This window comes from Nelumbo nucifera, chromosome 6 (assembly GCF_055504915.1).
Source record: "Nelumbo nucifera cultivar China Antique chromosome 6, China Antique-T2T, whole genome shotgun sequence".
In the NCBI taxonomy this organism is placed as follows: domain Eukaryota; kingdom Viridiplantae; phylum Streptophyta; class Magnoliopsida; order Proteales; family Nelumbonaceae; genus Nelumbo; species Nelumbo nucifera.
The window spans coordinates 66,805,324-66,824,064 of record NC_142654.1 but is presented as its reverse complement, the minus strand read 5'-3'; the positions used below and the strand labels follow the sequence as shown (position 1 = coordinate 66,824,064).

Below are 18,741 nucleotides of genomic sequence, written 5' to 3'. Positions count from 1 at the left end.
ATTTGGAAGTTAAATGTCCAGATTCTAAATCAGGTTTGGAAGCATCCAAGAAAACCTGTTCCAAAGAATGAGTGATGGCAACAGCCTGATCATATTCAAAATCCCTCAGCCCCCATCAACCAATATCCCAAGACAAACCAGAATCAAAGAAAGAAACCAAACTAGATGTGGGCTTGAGTTTGTGTTTAGATAAGGAATAGACAAGAGGGACTGGTCTTTTAATGGTCTATCACCCCACCAAACATACTTCCAATATTTTATTTTATTGCCCGTTAAAACATAGTGACAAATATGCTGAAAATAAGGGCAATAAATAACAAATGGCTTCCCAAAGAGAGGCAAGAGTCGCTCTATTAGAAAACCCACATCATATCCATTAACAGTTCGACAATAAATGCTACCAACGACCTTATGCCAGAGATTGTCCATTTCCAAAGGGAATCTCCACAACCATTTGCCTAAAAGAGATTAATTTTCATGTACCAATTTCCCCACCCCAAGGATTATTTCAGGATTAATCACCCCCCATATAATAAGGCTTTAGTTGAGTTTACAAGATTACTCAATGCTTGTCTCCTGTAATTAAAATGGGCTTTCTTAATTTCTAGAAGCTCTTAAATAACCTGATGTAGCTTCAAATAGAAACTAAATGAACAAGTCAAACAAATCTCCCAATGTTTCTAACAGACCCAACTACAGTATGATAAACTTAGCTTAGCAGTTGCTTAAAATCACAGCTTCTGCACTTGGGCTAATTGGGCTGTACACATGCTAAGTTAGGCCTGCAGCATACAGTCAACCACTCGTATGCATCACCAATGAGATCAAAATCCTTCAAAATCTACAATAAAGGGAAGGTAAGAGGAAAAACCAGGCTTTTTCAAATTTCAATTTTAATTGTAGAAGGGATCCTAACAAATAGGTTGAGATTGGTAAAGATCCATATCCATTTTAAACAAGATTTGCACTAGTGCAATTCCTTTGACATTAAATTCAAGACTCCTCTTTTGGTAAATAGATATTAAATACCAGTAACTCGGATGCAAGGTCAATTGCGCTGGTACTAAATTGATGCAGGAATAACTGCTGTAATACCAAACTTATGCAAGATAGGTCAGAAAAATAAGAATAAGAAAAAAAAATATCAGCAACTAGGCTTCTCTAAGAATCAACACTAAATAGCTTAATTAGGGAATTAAAACCATCAAAAGATCAGCTAACAGTATGGCAGAGGATTTGACCAAACAAGGGGCAAACAAGGATCAATTATACTGGGAGGTTATTCCTAGAAAATCTGAAGCCCAAATGTAAACAAAAGGACGAGGAACCAGTTGGCAAGGTAGCAAGGGCTAGTCTCTTTTTTAAAGGGTGCTTGGCACATTCAAAGTTGAAATTTCAAAATATTGCAATGTATCGAGGTGTCTCAGGCTCAGGCATATCATATCGTTTAGGCTAACCCCAATACACTAACTACCAATGTTTTCTTTTATGAATAGTAATAAATTTATTAATTCAGAAGCTGATTTAGAGTTGTGAATTCATACAACACCCCAGGGAGAGGCGCAAGCTGCAGCCCCTCCTTGAATCTCACAAGCAAACTAGGAAAGAAATACAGGAATCACAGCTGAGCCCAAAACAATTCTTCCCTATTTACCCCTTGCTTGGCTAACACATCTGACAAAGTATTTGCTGATCCCCCCACCCACTGTACCGTGACCAACATATTCCTTGTCAACCAACTGAATTTCTTCATTTCATTCTTGTAGCGCCATATAGCATCTTCAGGATTTTTCAACCAACCCACCACCACTTTGAAATCCCCATCAATTATCAGGTGTTGTACCCCCAGCTGGTTTGCAAATTGCACCCCTTGTATAGCAGCTAATAGCTCTGCCCTGATAGAGTCCCCAACTCCTAAGGGACCTGAGTAGAGCAACAGAATCTCTCCCTTCTCATTTCTCAAAACACCCCCCATTCCAGATAATACTGGATTACCCATGCTACTTCCATCAAAGTTCAACTTCAGTGAGCCTTCAGATAGAGGAGACCAGCTTGTAATTGATTTGTCCTTTAGAGGTGAACACCTCGCTACTGCTGACCAATTTCTCCAAAGGTCGTTAAAACAGAATTGATGAAAGATTTTCAAAGTCTTCAATCAAGGTATTGCCCTATTCAGCACACGGTCTTTCAATTCCTGACTGCTCCTTTCCTTTTCTTGAAAAATTCTAGCATTCCTTTCTTCCCAAAGAGTCCAAATCAGGGCAGCGCAAGCACATCTCCACATAAGTCTCCCTCTTTTTGTAGGCCAAAAGAAAGTAGAATGGTTGAAAAGCATGTGAACTTCTGTTGGTAGACTCCAACTACTCCCAAACAACGAAAGTAGCCAAGCCCAAAGATCTGCAAAAAAGGGACAAAATATTAGTAGGTGGTAACCGTCCTCACCATGAGCTCTACAGAGGATACACCAATTGGGAGAAATACAGAGGAAAGGTCTTCTCTTTTGTAGGTTATCTAGAGTGTTTACTTTCCCATGGAATACTTCCCAACAAAACGCCATAATCTTTGGGGGGACTGGCCTACACCAAATTTCCTTTGACGGAAAGGGCTGTTGAGTAGAATGTTGAGAGATGGACTTGAAGAAAGAAGAACAAGTAAAGGTTCCATTGGGTCTAGGAGTCCACACCCATTTATCTGGTTTGGAGGGATCCAAGCAAACTTGATTAAGACAACATAGCAAGACAAAGAGAGATTCAATTTCATCATCCCTTAGTCCTCTACGAAACCCAAAATCCCAATTAGGAGCTAAGGGTGTTCCCAATGGTGAGACAAATTTTGAAACCACCTCTTTTTTATACAAAGAAACAGAAAATAGCAAAGGGAAAGGTCCTTTAAGGGGGTGTCTCCTACCCAAATATCCTCCCAAAAACAAACAGCGTTGCTAGAACAAACTTCATACCTGATAAAATTGAGGAATTGAGGAAGGGTGTTGTGAATGGCCTTCCAAGGTGCTGAGGTTACACTAAATACCAGTGTTTAGAAAACCAAAACAGACCGGCTCGGGACCTTGGTCGGTTTGGTTCGTACCCTAATAACCATTTTTGCTAAAAAAATAGTGAAAACTGGCTGACCGGCTGGTTTAACTGGAAAACCAGTGAACCGGTCCCAGTTTCATAAAACCACTCGGGTCCTTAAACAATTGAAATTTTAAAATGCGATTAACAAGACATGAACCCATGACCTCTTGTTTTTTATATTGCTTAATTACCACTAATCCACCACTTATGTTAATTAATGACTTTTTATTGTACATATTACTTTATTACGCACATATTTTAAAGAAAATGTAAATTACGAGACTTGAACCCAAGTCATTTGCATTAAAAATTAAACTTGTCATCCATCCACCATATTTAAATATATTAAAACTTGTAAAATATATTATATATAGTATTTATATGACCCATAGTATACATGTATATATCTATGCCACATCATCACGATTCAGCCCCGGTCCGGTTTTCTGAACATTGCTAAATACCTAGTGTTTCGAGTAAGACTGACCCAAGGTTTAAAATTTCGATACGATACGCCCGATACGAGGCGTAACGTATCGTATCTTTGAAAAATAGATACATGATACGCATGGAAATCGGACGTCTCGTCTTTTTTTCATGCGTATTGGACCATATCAGGGCGTATCTGAGGCATATCGGGGCGTATCTGAGGCATATCGGGGCGTATCAGTTGCGTATCAACAAAAAAGATACGGCTAAAAACTGGAAAAAAAAAATAAAGGGGAAAAGCAAGCTTCTTTTCCTTGAAACAATCCTTCTTTCACCCCCAAATGACTCTAAAACTCCAAACCTCATTCCTAGAGTACTAGATTTGCAAAAAAAATGCAAGAAACAAATGTGAATTATTTTTTTTTTTTGAAAATTTTTCAAATTTTGAAAAATTATGGCAAAAGAGGTAAATTTTTTCCATTTTTTATAATATCTTGTGATTTCTTTTTTTCTTGAATATTTAAATTTACGTTGATATACAATTCTTACATTCAAAATCATAATTTTTTTTTGTGTTATTAATAAATTTATGGAAATTTCATGAAGATTGGGGAAAATATAAATTAAAAAAAAATTGAAATTGTAATTTTCCCTGCCTATAAAGACTAAATATGTTTTAGATCTATGGATTTATCTATCATATCTATAGATCAATTGAAATTTCTTCTTTAGTATTGTTTTTATTTTTTATATTTTTAGAATTAAAAAAATAATAATTAATTATATTTTATCATTTGATCACAACAATTGAATATATTATAATTCTATGGGTGATCTTTCATATCTACAGACCAATTGAAATATTTTATTTAATAATTATTTTTTTATTTTTTTATTTTTAGAATTAAAAATTAATTAATTAATTAATTATATTTTATCATTTTATCACAATGATTGAATATATTATAATTCTATGGATGATCTATCATATCCAAAAAGCAATTGAAGTTTCTTCTTTAATAACTATTTTTTGAATATATTATATAATGTTTATTTATTTATTATAATTTTTGAAAATAAATAATTATTGATTATATTTTCACTTAGAAGTTGTGTCAATGCATGCTTTATGGTTGGATAGGAGAATTAAGTTTTTCCCATCCCATAAAACATTAAAACTTAAGAATTATAATTTATAAATTATAGTTAAACATAGGATTTTTAATGAAATTATAATTACCTACAGTATATTTCTTCATAAAACCATTAAAATATATTAACTTAATGTATATACACCTCATCGAGGTCTTATATTTAGTGTTATTGATGCATTTTTATGATTTATTAAAGTATTTATAGTGTTTCCAAGCGTATCTATGTGTATCTTAGTTTTTCTCCGATACGCATGTGTATCCAAAGCGTATCCCGACACGTCTCTTAAAATTGCCTTTCCGATACACATTAAAATGTAAATTATTCTCAATCTTCTATTACAGATTAATAAAAATGGAAATTAAGAATAAAAAATAGCACCACCAAGAAAATTAGAATTACTTCAACATTAGAAGTAGAGAACTAACATTCTATTATTTGATGTCAAAAAGAGAAGGCCTTAAATATATCTAAGCAAAGAGGAAGAGATTGTCCAGCTCTTTTTCCTTGTTTTCCAAATCTGAAACCAACTAAGAAACATCACTAAAAAACTAGGGACAAGACAAATTCTAGTTGACTAAAGACTAGGACTTTGAAACAAGATAAATCCTACTTTATAAAAACTCTCACCTATAACATCATTTTAACTTGTTAACATAACTCCTAATCCAATTAGGAAAACCAACTCCTACACACCCAATGTAATTAAAACCAATTTCTAGTCTAATTAGGAAAAAAAAAACTAATGACTCATATTTAGGCTACTACTCACTAAAAACTTAATAGACATCCATAAATGCACAAAATTTCAGAAGATCTCATATTAGGCTCCTGAACTAAATTCCTTTCCACTACAAAAGATTCAAAACTATGCAATTTTGAAGATACTAAGTTCATCATCCTCAGAGAATCAGAGGGAAGCAAATCATTCAACCGATCATTTAGGACAAGAAGGCACATAGATGTTGCATGTATTTTGGAGACTTCATATTCTCCACCAGTAATGTGCTGATACTATTTTGTGCATTCACAGTTGAATAATTTAGTAACAGGAATCCATAGCAAAAAGTGTGGAAGTGTCAATTCACTCATGCACCTGATCATGAAAAAACTTCCAAATCTGCAAAAGATATTGATGAAAATAATAAAACTAAATGTTAAACATGAAGGTCAAATATCATACCTTGCCAAGGTAGCATGCAGTGGATAAGAAAGCAAGTTTGAGAGAGCTTTATCTGAATCAGTTATTAAGTCAATCCCATCCTTGAGCAGTTCAACAGCGTCCTATTTTTTTATGGATTCAATATGCAAAGATTAGAAAATAATTGAATGAAAAAAAAAAATAGAAAAAGAAAACATTACCAATAATGAAATGCCCCTAGATGACCAGAAGCTAAACCTATAGTGTTCTAAATTACTAGTGAAGTAGTAATCAAGTAACATCTTACAATCACTACATTCATATACCATAGAATAAGTACCAGTTTGGGAGGGCTTTCCAGCAGTTGCTTTTCATCTTTCATGAATTTCAAAGCATAGAAAGCTGAACAAAAACATTTGATGAAAACTTGGAAAGTTGAACCAGCTTCCTAAACACTGATTTTTCAGCATTAACAAAAAGCATCTATATGATGCTTGTCCAGAATGCTGAGAAGACAGTAAGTGCCCATTTGTGAAGGCTTTCATGCAGCCGCTTCTGGTTTTGCAAAGTGGGCCACACCTGGATTGCATATAAGTGATTTTTGATAAAAACACCTGGTAAGCCGTAAGCCCAAAATAGCTACCTTACAGCAAAAAAAAGGGCTTTCCACTGAAGCTTCTTTTAGTGGCTTCTCCAAGGCAGCTCAACTAAAGCTTCAGTCCTCCCAAACGGACCTTACATCATTCCTGCTCAGCTGCTCAAGTTGAGCCCTTCCAAATAGGCCCTAAGCAGAAATATACCAAGTTTAAAGACTCAGTAAGCCATTATCTAAGTCAGGGTCAAAAATGAAAATGGATTTCCAAATTCCACACAATAAGTGATAGGTTTCAAATAACTACCTCCAGAGGTTTGAAATTATTCAGAACTAGTGGGTTTTGTTCTCTTAAAATCCCTTAAGCTTTGTTGGAATTAGGGTGTATTGACGAGGAAACAGAAAAACAGGATAAAAAGGATTACGAAACCAACCACTTTCCATGTTCCACTGTTCAGCTCCAAAACTTGAGCAATGTGGAATATCTACCATATCTTGGTTTCCATCCCACATTTGCACTTCTATCCCCTCAATCCAAACAGCCTTAATGTTGATGGGGAAAAGAAAATAAATGAAATTCTACCCTCCAAAATCCTTCCAATCGCATAGATCCACTATTAAAGCTTGGTTCTCCTTAATTTCCAACCCTTGTGGTGGAAAAAAAAAAATTGTGAGAAGGCAAATATTATCTCTGTGATAATGAAAATAGGGATCATTTTATGAGGGACAGAAGGTATTTTAAAGCAATAACCTATGTCATTTCAGTATTTGTAGTCTTGTCACTAGCCTCCCTTCCTGCACCTTCCATTTATCAAAATTAGGGGCAGGACAAATCACTCGCTAATTGACTTGTCATGTAAAAATCATATGAATTTGTTTGGAATTCTAGATTTTAAAGTACAACTCAACAAAAAGCTGCAATTTCATTCTTACATTTATGAATAGCCCTTCTGACTCTGTGAGGATGCCAGCACTCTTCCAGCGTTCACCTAAAAGCTTTGTCAAGTCCTCTGATGGAAGAGACCTTAAATGCTGACCATTCATCCACCTTTAAATTGTAGGAAGACATTAGTGGAAAATAGATGTCCTATAAAACAACTAAATGCAACAGTTTCTTTTTTGCCAATGGTAAAGCAAGGATACAATATCTATACACTGTATGGGAGTAATCTCATTCACACAATTAACAAGCCAAACACCAAAAGGTTACAAAAAAAGGGTAACACTTGGAGCCTATTTCCCGTCAGACTGGCACATCCAACATGCAATTAATATTTTCAGATATGTAAGCCTCAAGGAAAGGCGTATCTTAAGCACAAGCTAACTAACCAAATCATGGAATGGGTGTAAAAGCCCAACAGCACCAACTGAAAACACTTGGAATTTGAGAGTGGTTCAAAAGCTCATACATATGCACATAAAATTGTAAACACACATATATATACATATATACATGGTTACATTGCATGTATACATACATGTATTACTTGTCAACTATACTGACTTTATCAATGAAGTTATTTTAACATTTATTTATAATCTATAATTCTATATATATTTAGCCACATGGGGGCTCAGGCAAGGGGCTCGACGTGGATGGTCTCCTGATTCGGAAAATGGAATCCTACGGTAACTTTGGGAGTTATTGACGACTTTGCTTGTGGCTTTTCAAGTTTTTTACAATTGTGCCACTGTTCTATCCAATCCAATCTTTCTCCCATCTAATAGGAGTGGGCCCATCACTCTATTCCCGAAGGGGAGCTTTGACTCTCATTCTCTCTTGATTTTATATTTTTTAGATTTTGTTATTATCCCCTTTGACATTCAAATGACCGCTCTCAACTGCACCATAAGTTTTTGTATATTTTTTTACAATTTTCTTGCAAGTTGTGTTTATGTTTTTGCAGAGGTTTCTCCTTTACTGGTGCCCCAGCCAATACCTACTGTTTTTGCAAAGGTTTTTCCCTGTCTCTATTTCTCTTTCCCATTTATTCGTGCTTTGAGTTGTTTTCTGTTTGCCGATGTTTGCTCAGGAACTAACAATAAGGTGTATTTATTTTCTTGCAGGTTGTGCTTAGGGTTATCGGTGGCACATTAGCCTCTGCTTTAAAGTAATGTGCTCAATAAGGCAATAACTTTCTCTTTTGATTTTCTTATGAATATTGGAATTCCCATTTAGGGGGAAATTATGCTTAATATGAAAATATGATACATTGGTTTGAGTTTGATTTGCTTAGTATTCAAATTCAAAACATATTTAAACATTCTTTACATATTTGGCAAGTAAAAATATTAAACTTCAGTGATATTAAAATCAAATTCCCTTTTTTTTTTGCTTTCTCATTCAAAGACCTAATCCTGATTTTGTTTTCAAAACATACTTAAACATTCTTTACATTTTTGGAAAATAAAATATTAAATTTCATTAATATTAAAGTCAAATTCTTTTTTTTCCTTTCTTATTCAAAGATCTAATCCTGATTTTGTTTTGAATGGAAATGTCCAGGTCATTATAGTAATTTTGACATAGCTCAAAAGCCTTATCAAATTTCAGGTCCCACTTGGTCAGCCAGGGGAGGAAAGGGTAGGAGTGATCTTGAAACAGGTGTACAACAAAAAATAGAGTTGGGAGAGAGTAGCTCTTCAGAGAAACAAGCAACAGAAGATGAATAGCAAGATCTCTTCTATCATTTTTTTTAGTACATATAAACAATTACAATCTTGAACTTCTCCTCAACTATAGCCCCATCTCTAATCTCCATACTTCATCAAACTTATCTTTGTACTGTGGATTCAACAGGATTAGGGGTGCAAATGGATCGGATCATGATCCACTATCCGATCCTATTTGGTCAAATTCGGATCACCCCTGGGAGGATCTTCGGATCGGATTTGGATCCCCCCATCCAATCCTATATTTTGTTTTTTTTTTTTTTGGTCTAAACTATAAGACAAACCAAGGGATGAATTCCTTTAAGCATACTGCCCCTGCATTGCAAGGGCACCTCTTTTTTTTATCAGCAAAATGAGTTATTTATTAATGCTTGAAAAAAGTTTACAGATCTTTGCTACATAGTAGCCCAAATACAGCAGAAACCAGATTGGCCACCCTGATTACCATGCCCCCTTTTTACTATTACAGATTACAACATTGCCCAAAATAGAGTGGATCTGTCCACTCCCTGTTTTGCAAGAACATCTGCCAGGCCATTTGCTGTTCTTTTTACTCCAAAGCATTACAACTTTTTGCAAGGTAGTCAATTTCCCTGAAGGCAAATTTACATTTCCAAGGAGCTGAAATAATTTGTTTTCCCCAAGAAATAACCAATAAGGAATCTCCTTCCACTTCAAGCTCTCTAAGACCCATCTGTATTGCCAGTTTAGTCCTTGTAAGAGAGACATTGTCTCAGCGAGTTGCTAAATCCAATTGGCCCAGAGAAAAAGGCCACAACTGCACCTTGATGGTTTCTGAAAACTCCCCCTATACCCACCCTCACCGGATTACCAAAGGTGCTCCCATCAAAATCTAATTTCAGTTTGTTTGGCCTTGGAGGTTTCCATTCCGTTATCACTAATTGCAAGGGTACCTCTTTGCTAGTTATATATAATATAGTAGAAAGCTTGCTGAATTAAAAAATATGAAATAAAAGGAGTTTCTTGAAGAAAGAAGGAAGAGAGAAGGAGAAGAGAAGAAGAGAAGTTGAAAAGAAAGGAGAGCCAATGATGTGGCCGCCCCCTTCACTTATTATTTATATTAAAAATAATATAGCAGTACAAAGACAACTATGCCCTTATAGGGCAGCAAGACATAAAACAGCATATATAAGACACGAAAACATAATAAAATTTGGACTCACATAACTACTGTGGTCCCCACCTCCTATCTAACAACTAACATAAAACATCTACTCATAAAAAACATCATAAAACTGATTAATCTTCAACAAACATAATGTAAGGCATAATCATAGGCAAAGATTTATAAAACAGTTTTATTTGTTAAAGGGTAAAAACAGCCATGCCAGTCCCAGCTATTTGACATCTTGGGGGGTAGGCTTGATACAGACCTAACCTTCGGCTTTTTTTAATAGGTAAAAAGCTCATTAAAATTTCATTAGAAGCAATAGGATAAATGACTGTTACAAGCATCCCAAAGGGAGGCACGAGGTGTGGCCTCATTCTTTATAGAGAAAACAGCACAAAAATTACAAATGGGCCCAATACAACTGATCCTTAGTTATCCCTTGCTTAGCTAAAGAGTCAATGAATACATTAGCCTCCCTTCCCACCTATTGTATAATCAAATTCATGTGTTGTGTTACCCATTTGAATTTCTTCATTGCATTTCTATAACACCATATCACTGAGGCTGGATCTCTAAGCCAGCCCACCACCACCTTGGAGTCCCCTTCTATCACCAAATTCTCCAAACATATCTTCCTTACAATCTGGGCACCTTGTAGGACTGCATACAGTTCAGCCTTTAAGGAGTCTGCATTCCCCATCAGTCCTGACTGAGTACTCTTAAATTTCCATCCTTGTCCCTTATGACCCCTCCAATTCCAGGAGGGCCTGGGTTGCCTTGACTGCTCCCATCAAAGTTTAGTGGCAGCACTTAGACTCAAACCTGCATTCTCACATTTTTTTTCCTGCATTCTCACATTTTTTTCCTGCATTCTCAGACTTGTAAGCTTAGGATTTTACCATTACACAAAGCAATGGCCCCTTTAAACCAACCAATTTGTTAAAGTGTAGGTAGTGCATATAAAAACAAGGATGAGAGAGATAGAGAGACATATAAAGCATAGGGACCCATTGAAATGACTTGAACTCAAGAAGGCATAGTAGCCGTGCCCAGTTTTACAACCCTGGATGGGAGAATGAGTGACGGAAAGAGTTACAGTGTGGGCCCACATGCATGTTATCTTTGAGGCAGTGAACGAAAAACATGTCAATAACATATTTTCTCATTTATTCAGAGCATGTTTTAACATAGATTCTGTTGAATATGTTAGTTTTTCTTTATTTTAGTGTCATAGGGGCACATATGTAATTTTCTCCTCTTTTATTATTAGAGTGGGTCGCCCTAATATAAATACCAAAAGGCTGGTGCCGCCAGCTTCAGTTTTTGACTCCAAAAGGCTGGTGCCACCAGCGACAGATCTGTGATTAGGAGCAGTGTGACCAGTCCTTTTTCCTTCTCCAGAATTTTTTTTTTTTTGTCTACTGTGGATCAAATCCAAAGAAAAGGTGCATCTGGTTGACGTGAGGAGACTTTCTGTGTAATTCTTCCCTTTCCCTCTTGATCACGTGCCAAGAAAACACCAAGGGAAGGGAAGCCAAATGCTGTGAAGGGTGTTCCCGATTCTTTCCTCTCAACTTCGTGGATCAATTGTTCCTTCTGTACCCAGTAGTGTGGTAATCTGAGAACAAGTGTTGTTGTGTGATCAGATATAACTCTGCTGTGTGAGAACAAGAACTAAATTGTGCCTAAAACTGACTGGACTAAGAATAAATATCTGGACTGAACTGTTAGTCTGTGACTGAACTGAGAACAAGTACCTTGACTGAATTGTGATTGAACTGAGAGCAAGTACCATGTCTTCTGAGGATTCTAGTATGTCTGGTGTGACCTCTAGTCAGAGTGTGTTAGAGTCGGCTGTACAAGGGTAGTACAGTCCTTTTATGTTTAGTTATATATGTACTGCTCAGCTGATGTGGCTCTCACTTAAGTGAGGGCACAATGGTAATCCTTGTATATCTTAGAAGAGTATAAATAAAAGAAGGGCCGACTAGAGGGATTTAATTTTTTTCTCTCTAGTTCGGCTGTGACCTTTTTTCCTTCTTTTCCTTCTCTTTCTTCTTCTCCTTCTCTCTCTCTTTTCCTTATCTTTCTTCTGATCTGAACATATACGAACATCTAATCTGAGTTTTATCATGGTATCAGAGCCACGATAATCAGTTCAGATCAGTTGTCTCATTTCCTCTCTGTTCTGTGCATTCCTCTCTAGGGTTTTGCAGAATTCTCATTGATATTTAGAGAGTTTTCCAAAAAGAAAGAAAAGGACTGTTTGTTTTCTCCTTTAGGGGGTTTCCATGCCTCCAATGAGTGCAGTCGTTGTGGTTTTGTATGGTTGGTAGAAAACCCTCTACTCGCAATTCGAAGAGGGCTGGTTTTGTGATGGTGACAATGCAGACTTGGTACCCTCTACTCGACAGGTACATGATCTTCGAACTAAATTGTGGTATGTAGCAAGTTTCTTTTATATGTTGCAGAACTGAAAATATTATTTGTGAGGTGTGTTGTGAGGGTTTCTAGTGCTGACAGTAAACGGCAACAGTAGTGCTGTTGCTAAAAGTGGTGAACAGTTGTGAATATTGTTGCTGAAACAGTGGTGAATAGTTGTGAGTGTTGCTGCTGAAACCTGGTACCAGGAACCCTAGTGGTGTTCAGTCATTCGTGTGGAGTGTGGTGATTTATTAGGGCAGTAGAGTAACAATTTAGTGGTACAACTTCCCACTGCTTTTTTGTGCAGTTATAGGAGACAGTAGTGAATACAAATCAAGTGTGATGGTGCCTTCTGATTATTTGAATGTGCAGATGACCTCTATAAAACTGAATGGTGAGAATTATGTTCCTTGGGCTAAGTCTGTTGAAGTTTTCTTGAAAGCCAAAAAGAAAGTGAAACATGTGAGGGAAGATAAATCCCCAATTGATTCTCCGGGATATGATGAATGGGAGCAGGAGGATGCTCAAATTATGACTTGGTTATGGAACAGCATGGAGTCCAAAATTAGTGTGAACTTCATGTTTTTAGATACAGCCAAGGAAGTCTGGGATCATGCAAGGAAACTATATTTTGGACAAGATAACACTACTAGGGTTTACCAACTGTACCAAGAGTACTTCAACCTGCAACAAGGGAATCAGAGTCTTGAGGACTATTATGCCAGTATGAGAAATTTACGAAATGAGTTGAATGTTTATCATCCTCTTACACCTGATGTCAAAATTCAGCAACAGAGAGAGCAATTGGATGTGACCAGATTTTTAGTAGGGCTGAAATCTGAGTATGAACCCGTAAGGGCACAGATATTAGGTGGATATGCTCTTCCCTCTCTTGAGTAAGTGTTTGCTCGTTTTCGGAGGATTTCAGTTGGACCCACAGAGAGTTCCACTATGTCATATAGGTCTGCACTTGCAGTTACGAGAGGGGGAGGTCGTGGTGGTAGAGGAGGTCAGCATGGTCATGGTAGTGGTGGTGGACCCATGTATGGTTGTGGTGGTGGTGGAATGTATAATCGTGGTGGTAGTCGTGTTGGAGGACAAGACTCAAGGGGAGCCCGTGGTAGGGGACGTGGTAATACTCTAAGAAAGTGTACTCATTGTGGTATGGAAGGACATACTATCAACTTTTGCTATGATTTCCATGGCCCACCTTCAACCTGGGCGAATCATGCAGCTATAAATGGTGGTAGCTCAAGACAAGAATCTCAAGTCACTAATCAGATCCCCACTACATCTACATATGCTTCCAGAAAGGAGATGGTGAGCGTTTCACGAGATGAGTATGAGCGGTTCATTCAAGGTACATCTCAACATAACACAGCTACCCTTGCACACAAAGGTACGGCTTGTCTGGCATCCACATTTTCCCGTTGGATTATAGATTCTAGAGCTTCCGATCATATGACTGGAACTCCAAGTGTGTTTTCATCCATTTCTCCGTCCTCCACTTCCCAATCTGTTACTCTTGCCAATGGCTCTACATCAGCCATATGTGGCGTTGGTAATGTTGACACTGACTCATTATCCCTCTCCTCAGTTTTATATGTTCCCAAGTTTCCCTTTAACCTGATGTCTGTTAGTAAATTGACTCAGTCTCTTAATTGCTCAATAACTTTTTACCCTTCCTCTTGTGTGTTTCAGGATCTCAAGACGGGGATGAAGATTGGTGGAGGGCATGAAGCTGGAGGACTGTATTACCTTGATTGAGGTGGTTCAGCAACAGCTCTTCAGTCATCTCTCTCCCCTCATCAGTGGCACTGCAGACTTGGTCATCCGTCTCTTATAGCTCTTAAGTTACTTGTTCCGTCGTTGCGTCATCTTTCTAATTTAAATTGTGAGTCGTGTCAGTTTGGGAAACATCATCGTGTCTCCTTTAGTCCTAGAGTTGATAGTCGTACATCGAGTCATTTTTCTTTAGTCCATTCAAACATCTAGGGTCCAAACAGAGTAGTGTCTTATAATGGTTACAAGTACTTTGTAATTTTTGTTGATGATTATTCAAGGATGACATGGCTTTACCTTATGAAAGAAAAGAGTGAATTGTTTTCAACTTCTAGAAATTTTATGCTGAAATTCGCAATCAATTTGGTATACATATTAAAATTCTTCGTTCTGATAATGGCCGTGAGTATTTTTCCACACACTTTCAAGAATATTTGGAACAACATGGCATTATCCATCAAACCTCAAGTACCTGCACCCCTCAACAAAATGGGGTGGCTGAAAGAAAGAACCGTCACCTTTTGGAAACTACTCGGTCCCTCTTACATCAGATGAATGTCCCCAAACCCTTTTGGAGTGATGTTGTACTTACATCTTGCTTTCTTATTAACCGCATGCCCATGTCTATCCTTGAAGGTCAGTCCCCTTTCTCTGTTCTGTTTCCCACGTTGTCTCCTTTTCCCCTTACTCCCAGAGTTTTTGGATGCGTGTGTTTCATTCATAATTTTGGGCCTAGAATGGACAAGTTAGATGCTAGATCCACTAAGTGTGTCTTTCTTGGCTATTTCAGGACTCAAAAAGGGTTCAAGTGTTATAACCCTCATTCTCAGCGTTCTTTTGTGTGTTCTGATGTTACATTAAGTAGTCGATCAAGACTACAATCAGTCTTGAATCCCAACTGATTTCGAATTGAGAAAATAGAAGGAAGAGGAAGAAGAAAGAAGAAGCAAAAGTGCACAAGGGTTTTGAAAGGAGGGACAGATTGAATAAGTCGGCCGTTGCCACTCTCTTAATATTTATAGGTTATGTTCACTACATGTAGGAAAGGACAGAACTGCCCTTAATACTTACATGGCAAATAAAACAAAAAAAAAGACTGAAATAAATAACAAACTAAAATAACAAACCGTAACTACCAACCAACACTGACATGACTAACAAAGGTTACACATGTTGTCATACGAACACAGTGGGGACCACAGTCATGGGGCCCACATCAGTGTTCTCTAAACTCCCCCTCAAGTTGGGAATAGATATTTGTCATTCCCAACTTGAATAGGTCTGCCTCTAGCTTCTTCCTTGGTACAGCCTTGGTGAGAAGATCTGCGAGCTGCATGTTGGAGGTGATATACGAGAGACACTTCTTGTGATGAGACCCTCTCTCTGACAAAATGTCGATCAACTTCGATATGTTTAGTTCTATCATGTTGCACCGGATTGTGAGCTATATTAATAGCCGCCTGATTATCACAATACAGCATCAAGGGCTTCTCATAATCAATACCCAACTCTTCAAGTAGTGATTTCAGCCATAGGATTTCAGCAACTCCGTTAGCCATTGACCTGTATTCAGCTTCGGCACTAGAGCGGGAAACAACACTTTGTTTCTTACTCCTCCAAGAGACAAGGTTACCTCCCACAAGGGCACAATATCCAGAGGTAGACCTCCTGTCATCAGCACTCCCAGCCCAATCAGCATCTGTATAGACCTCCACCTTCATGTGATTGTTGTTCTTGAACAATATACCTCTGCTGCAAGAAGATGAGTAGTTCTAGGGGAATGCATGTACTGGCTGACAACACTGACTGCATAACTGATATCTGGCCGAGTGAGGCAGAGATATAGGAGATTTCCAACCAACCGTTGGAACATAACGTTGTCTTCAAGAGGCTCCCCACCCTCTACACTGATCTTGTGATTTTGTTCAATGGGTGTATCGGCAGGCTTGACACCTAACTTTCCAGTTTTCGCCAACAGATTTAGAACATATTTCCTCTGGGAGATAAAGATCCCATGTTTCGATCTAGCAACCTCAATACCCAAAAAATATCGCAGTGCACCAAGATCTTTCACCTCAAACTCTTGATGAAGAAGATGTTTGAGGGACTTAATCTCACTACTATTATTCCCTGTCACTACAATATCATCAACATATACAGCAAGCAGGATCAAAGAAGAGTCCACCCTTTTAGTGAACAGTGTAAGATCTGACTAGGGTTGTACATAACCGAATTTTCCAAGGGCTAATCTGAATCTATCAAACCAAGCTCTAGGGGACTGCTTTAACCCATACAATGCCTTGTTCAGTCGGCAAACCTTCTTACTTGTCTCTGTATCATAGAATCCAGGGGGCAACTGCATGTAGACCTCTTCCTGTAAGTCTCCATTCAGAAAAGCATTTTTAACGTCCATCTAAAACAAGGGCCAAGAATAACCTACTGTAAGGGCTAATAGAACTCGAATAGTGGTCATCTTGGCTACTGGGGCAAAGGTCTCCAAGTAGTCTATACCATAAGTCTGAGTGAACCCTTTTGCAACCAACCAGACTTTGTACCTTTCAATGGAGCCACCAGCATTATGTTTCACAATGAATACCCATCTACATCCAACTGGTTTCTTTCCTTTGGGTAGGTCAACTAGCTCCCAAGTATTATTTTTCAAAAGGGCATCAATTTCAACTTTCATTGCATCTTTCCACTCTGGAACTGATAAGGCTTCTTGCACTGTTCTGGGGATAGGGACATCAGCAATGGAAGTGAGATAGGACCTGTAAGAGGGAGACAGGCGATCATAGAATAGAAACTGGGAAATGCAGTGAGTTGTGGATGTGGTGCAGCGCCGTTTCCCTTTACGGACCGCAATAGGGAGGTCAAGGTCATCCAAAAAAGGAGGGGAAGTAGCAATAGTGGAAGGTATCTCAGTGGGCCCTGGGACTGTAGTACCTGGATCTGGATCCGCAGAAAGAGCTGGGGCTGGCCTGGACTGTTGATGACCGAGATCAACCTGCCTACTTCGCCTGTGATAGACTTTCAACTCTTGATCCCTCTGACAACCCTCACCAGTATAGCCTTCATCACTCAATGGAATGGGTAAAGGAACAACCTCAGATGAGTTAACCCCACTCTCACTGCACTCCCCCTGAGGAAAAAGACCCAAATTCTCATTCTCACTACTCTCCCCCTGAGGAGGAACCCTAGGATAATAGAGTGCCTCCTCAAAGAAGGTGACATCCATCGAGACAAATCTCCTCCCTGAAACAGGATCATAGCAGTGATAACCCTTTTGAGTTTGTGCATAATCGAGAAAAATACATTTGGAGGCCTTAGGGTCAAATTTTGAATGATGAAGTTCAAGAAGCTGAACAAAACAGGTGCACCCAAAGGTTTTAAGAGGAACAGTAAACAACTCCTCATTTGGGTATAGAAGGGTAAACGGAGGCTTCATATCAAGAACCCGTGAAGGAACCCGATTAATGAGATACACTGCCGTGAGGATAGCATCACCCCAGAAACGGATAGGCACATTGGAGGTAAACATAATGCTTCTAGCCACCTCCAGAATGTGCCTATTCTTCCTCTCGGCAACCCCATTCTGTTGTGGTGTATGAGGACAAGTGCTCTGGTGAATAACCCCATGATCAAGCAAATAAGAGGCCAGTGGCTTAGCAAGGTATTCTTTTGCATTATCAGATCTGAGGACTTTTATTTTGACCCCAAACTGGGTTAAAATCATCTGATGAAAGTTTTAGGTCAGAGCGGGAACCTCATCTCGAGAACGCATAAGACCCAAGAAAAACGGGTATGGTCATCAACAAACAACAGAAAATACCTGTACCCACCCATTGAAGGGATGTGATATGGCCCCCAAACATCGGTATGCACAATATCAAAAGAATTATTACTTCTTTTATTACTCAAGGAATAAGATGTTCTACAATGTTTGGCAAGCTCACAACTCTCACATCTCAAATTTGACGTCTAAACAGACTCAAATAAAGTTGGAAACAGACTCTTCAAAGACCGAAAAGATAAATGACCTAATCGATTATGCCAAAGCATAACCGGACTCACACTGAGAAACAAATGACTTCTTATCCACTGGCTCTTTCCAATGAGGACTCTCTCCAAGCAGGTAGATCCCATTCGTCTCACGGCCAGTCCCAATCACCTTCCTCGTCTCCAAGCCCTGAAAAACACATCGGTCAGGGAAAAAGGTTACTGAACAGTTTCGATGTTTGGTAATACTACTGACTGAAAGCAAATTAGTGTCAAGTTTAGGAACATGCAAGACAGAGGATAAAGAAATAGTATCAGATAACTTGATGTCACCCTTGCTAGAAAT

The 18,741-nt window shown here is 38.2% G+C and overlaps 1 protein-coding gene across 1 annotated transcript in view; it reads right to left on the bottom strand.

The window, feature by feature from the left end:
• The window catches only part of ERS (glutamate tRNA synthetase), a 34,533-nt gene that overhangs the window by 2,791 nt on the left and 13,001 nt on the right, over window positions 1-18,741 (bottom strand). Inside the window, exons 10-11 of the mRNA XM_010272267.3 lie at window positions 7,322-7,436; window positions 5,839-5,939 (exon numbers count right to left, since the gene is read on the bottom strand). Coding sequence (XP_010270569.1) covers window positions 5,839-5,939; window positions 7,322-7,436 — 216 coding nt within the window. The remainder of the gene's footprint in view (window positions 1-5,838; window positions 5,940-7,321; window positions 7,437-18,741) is intronic.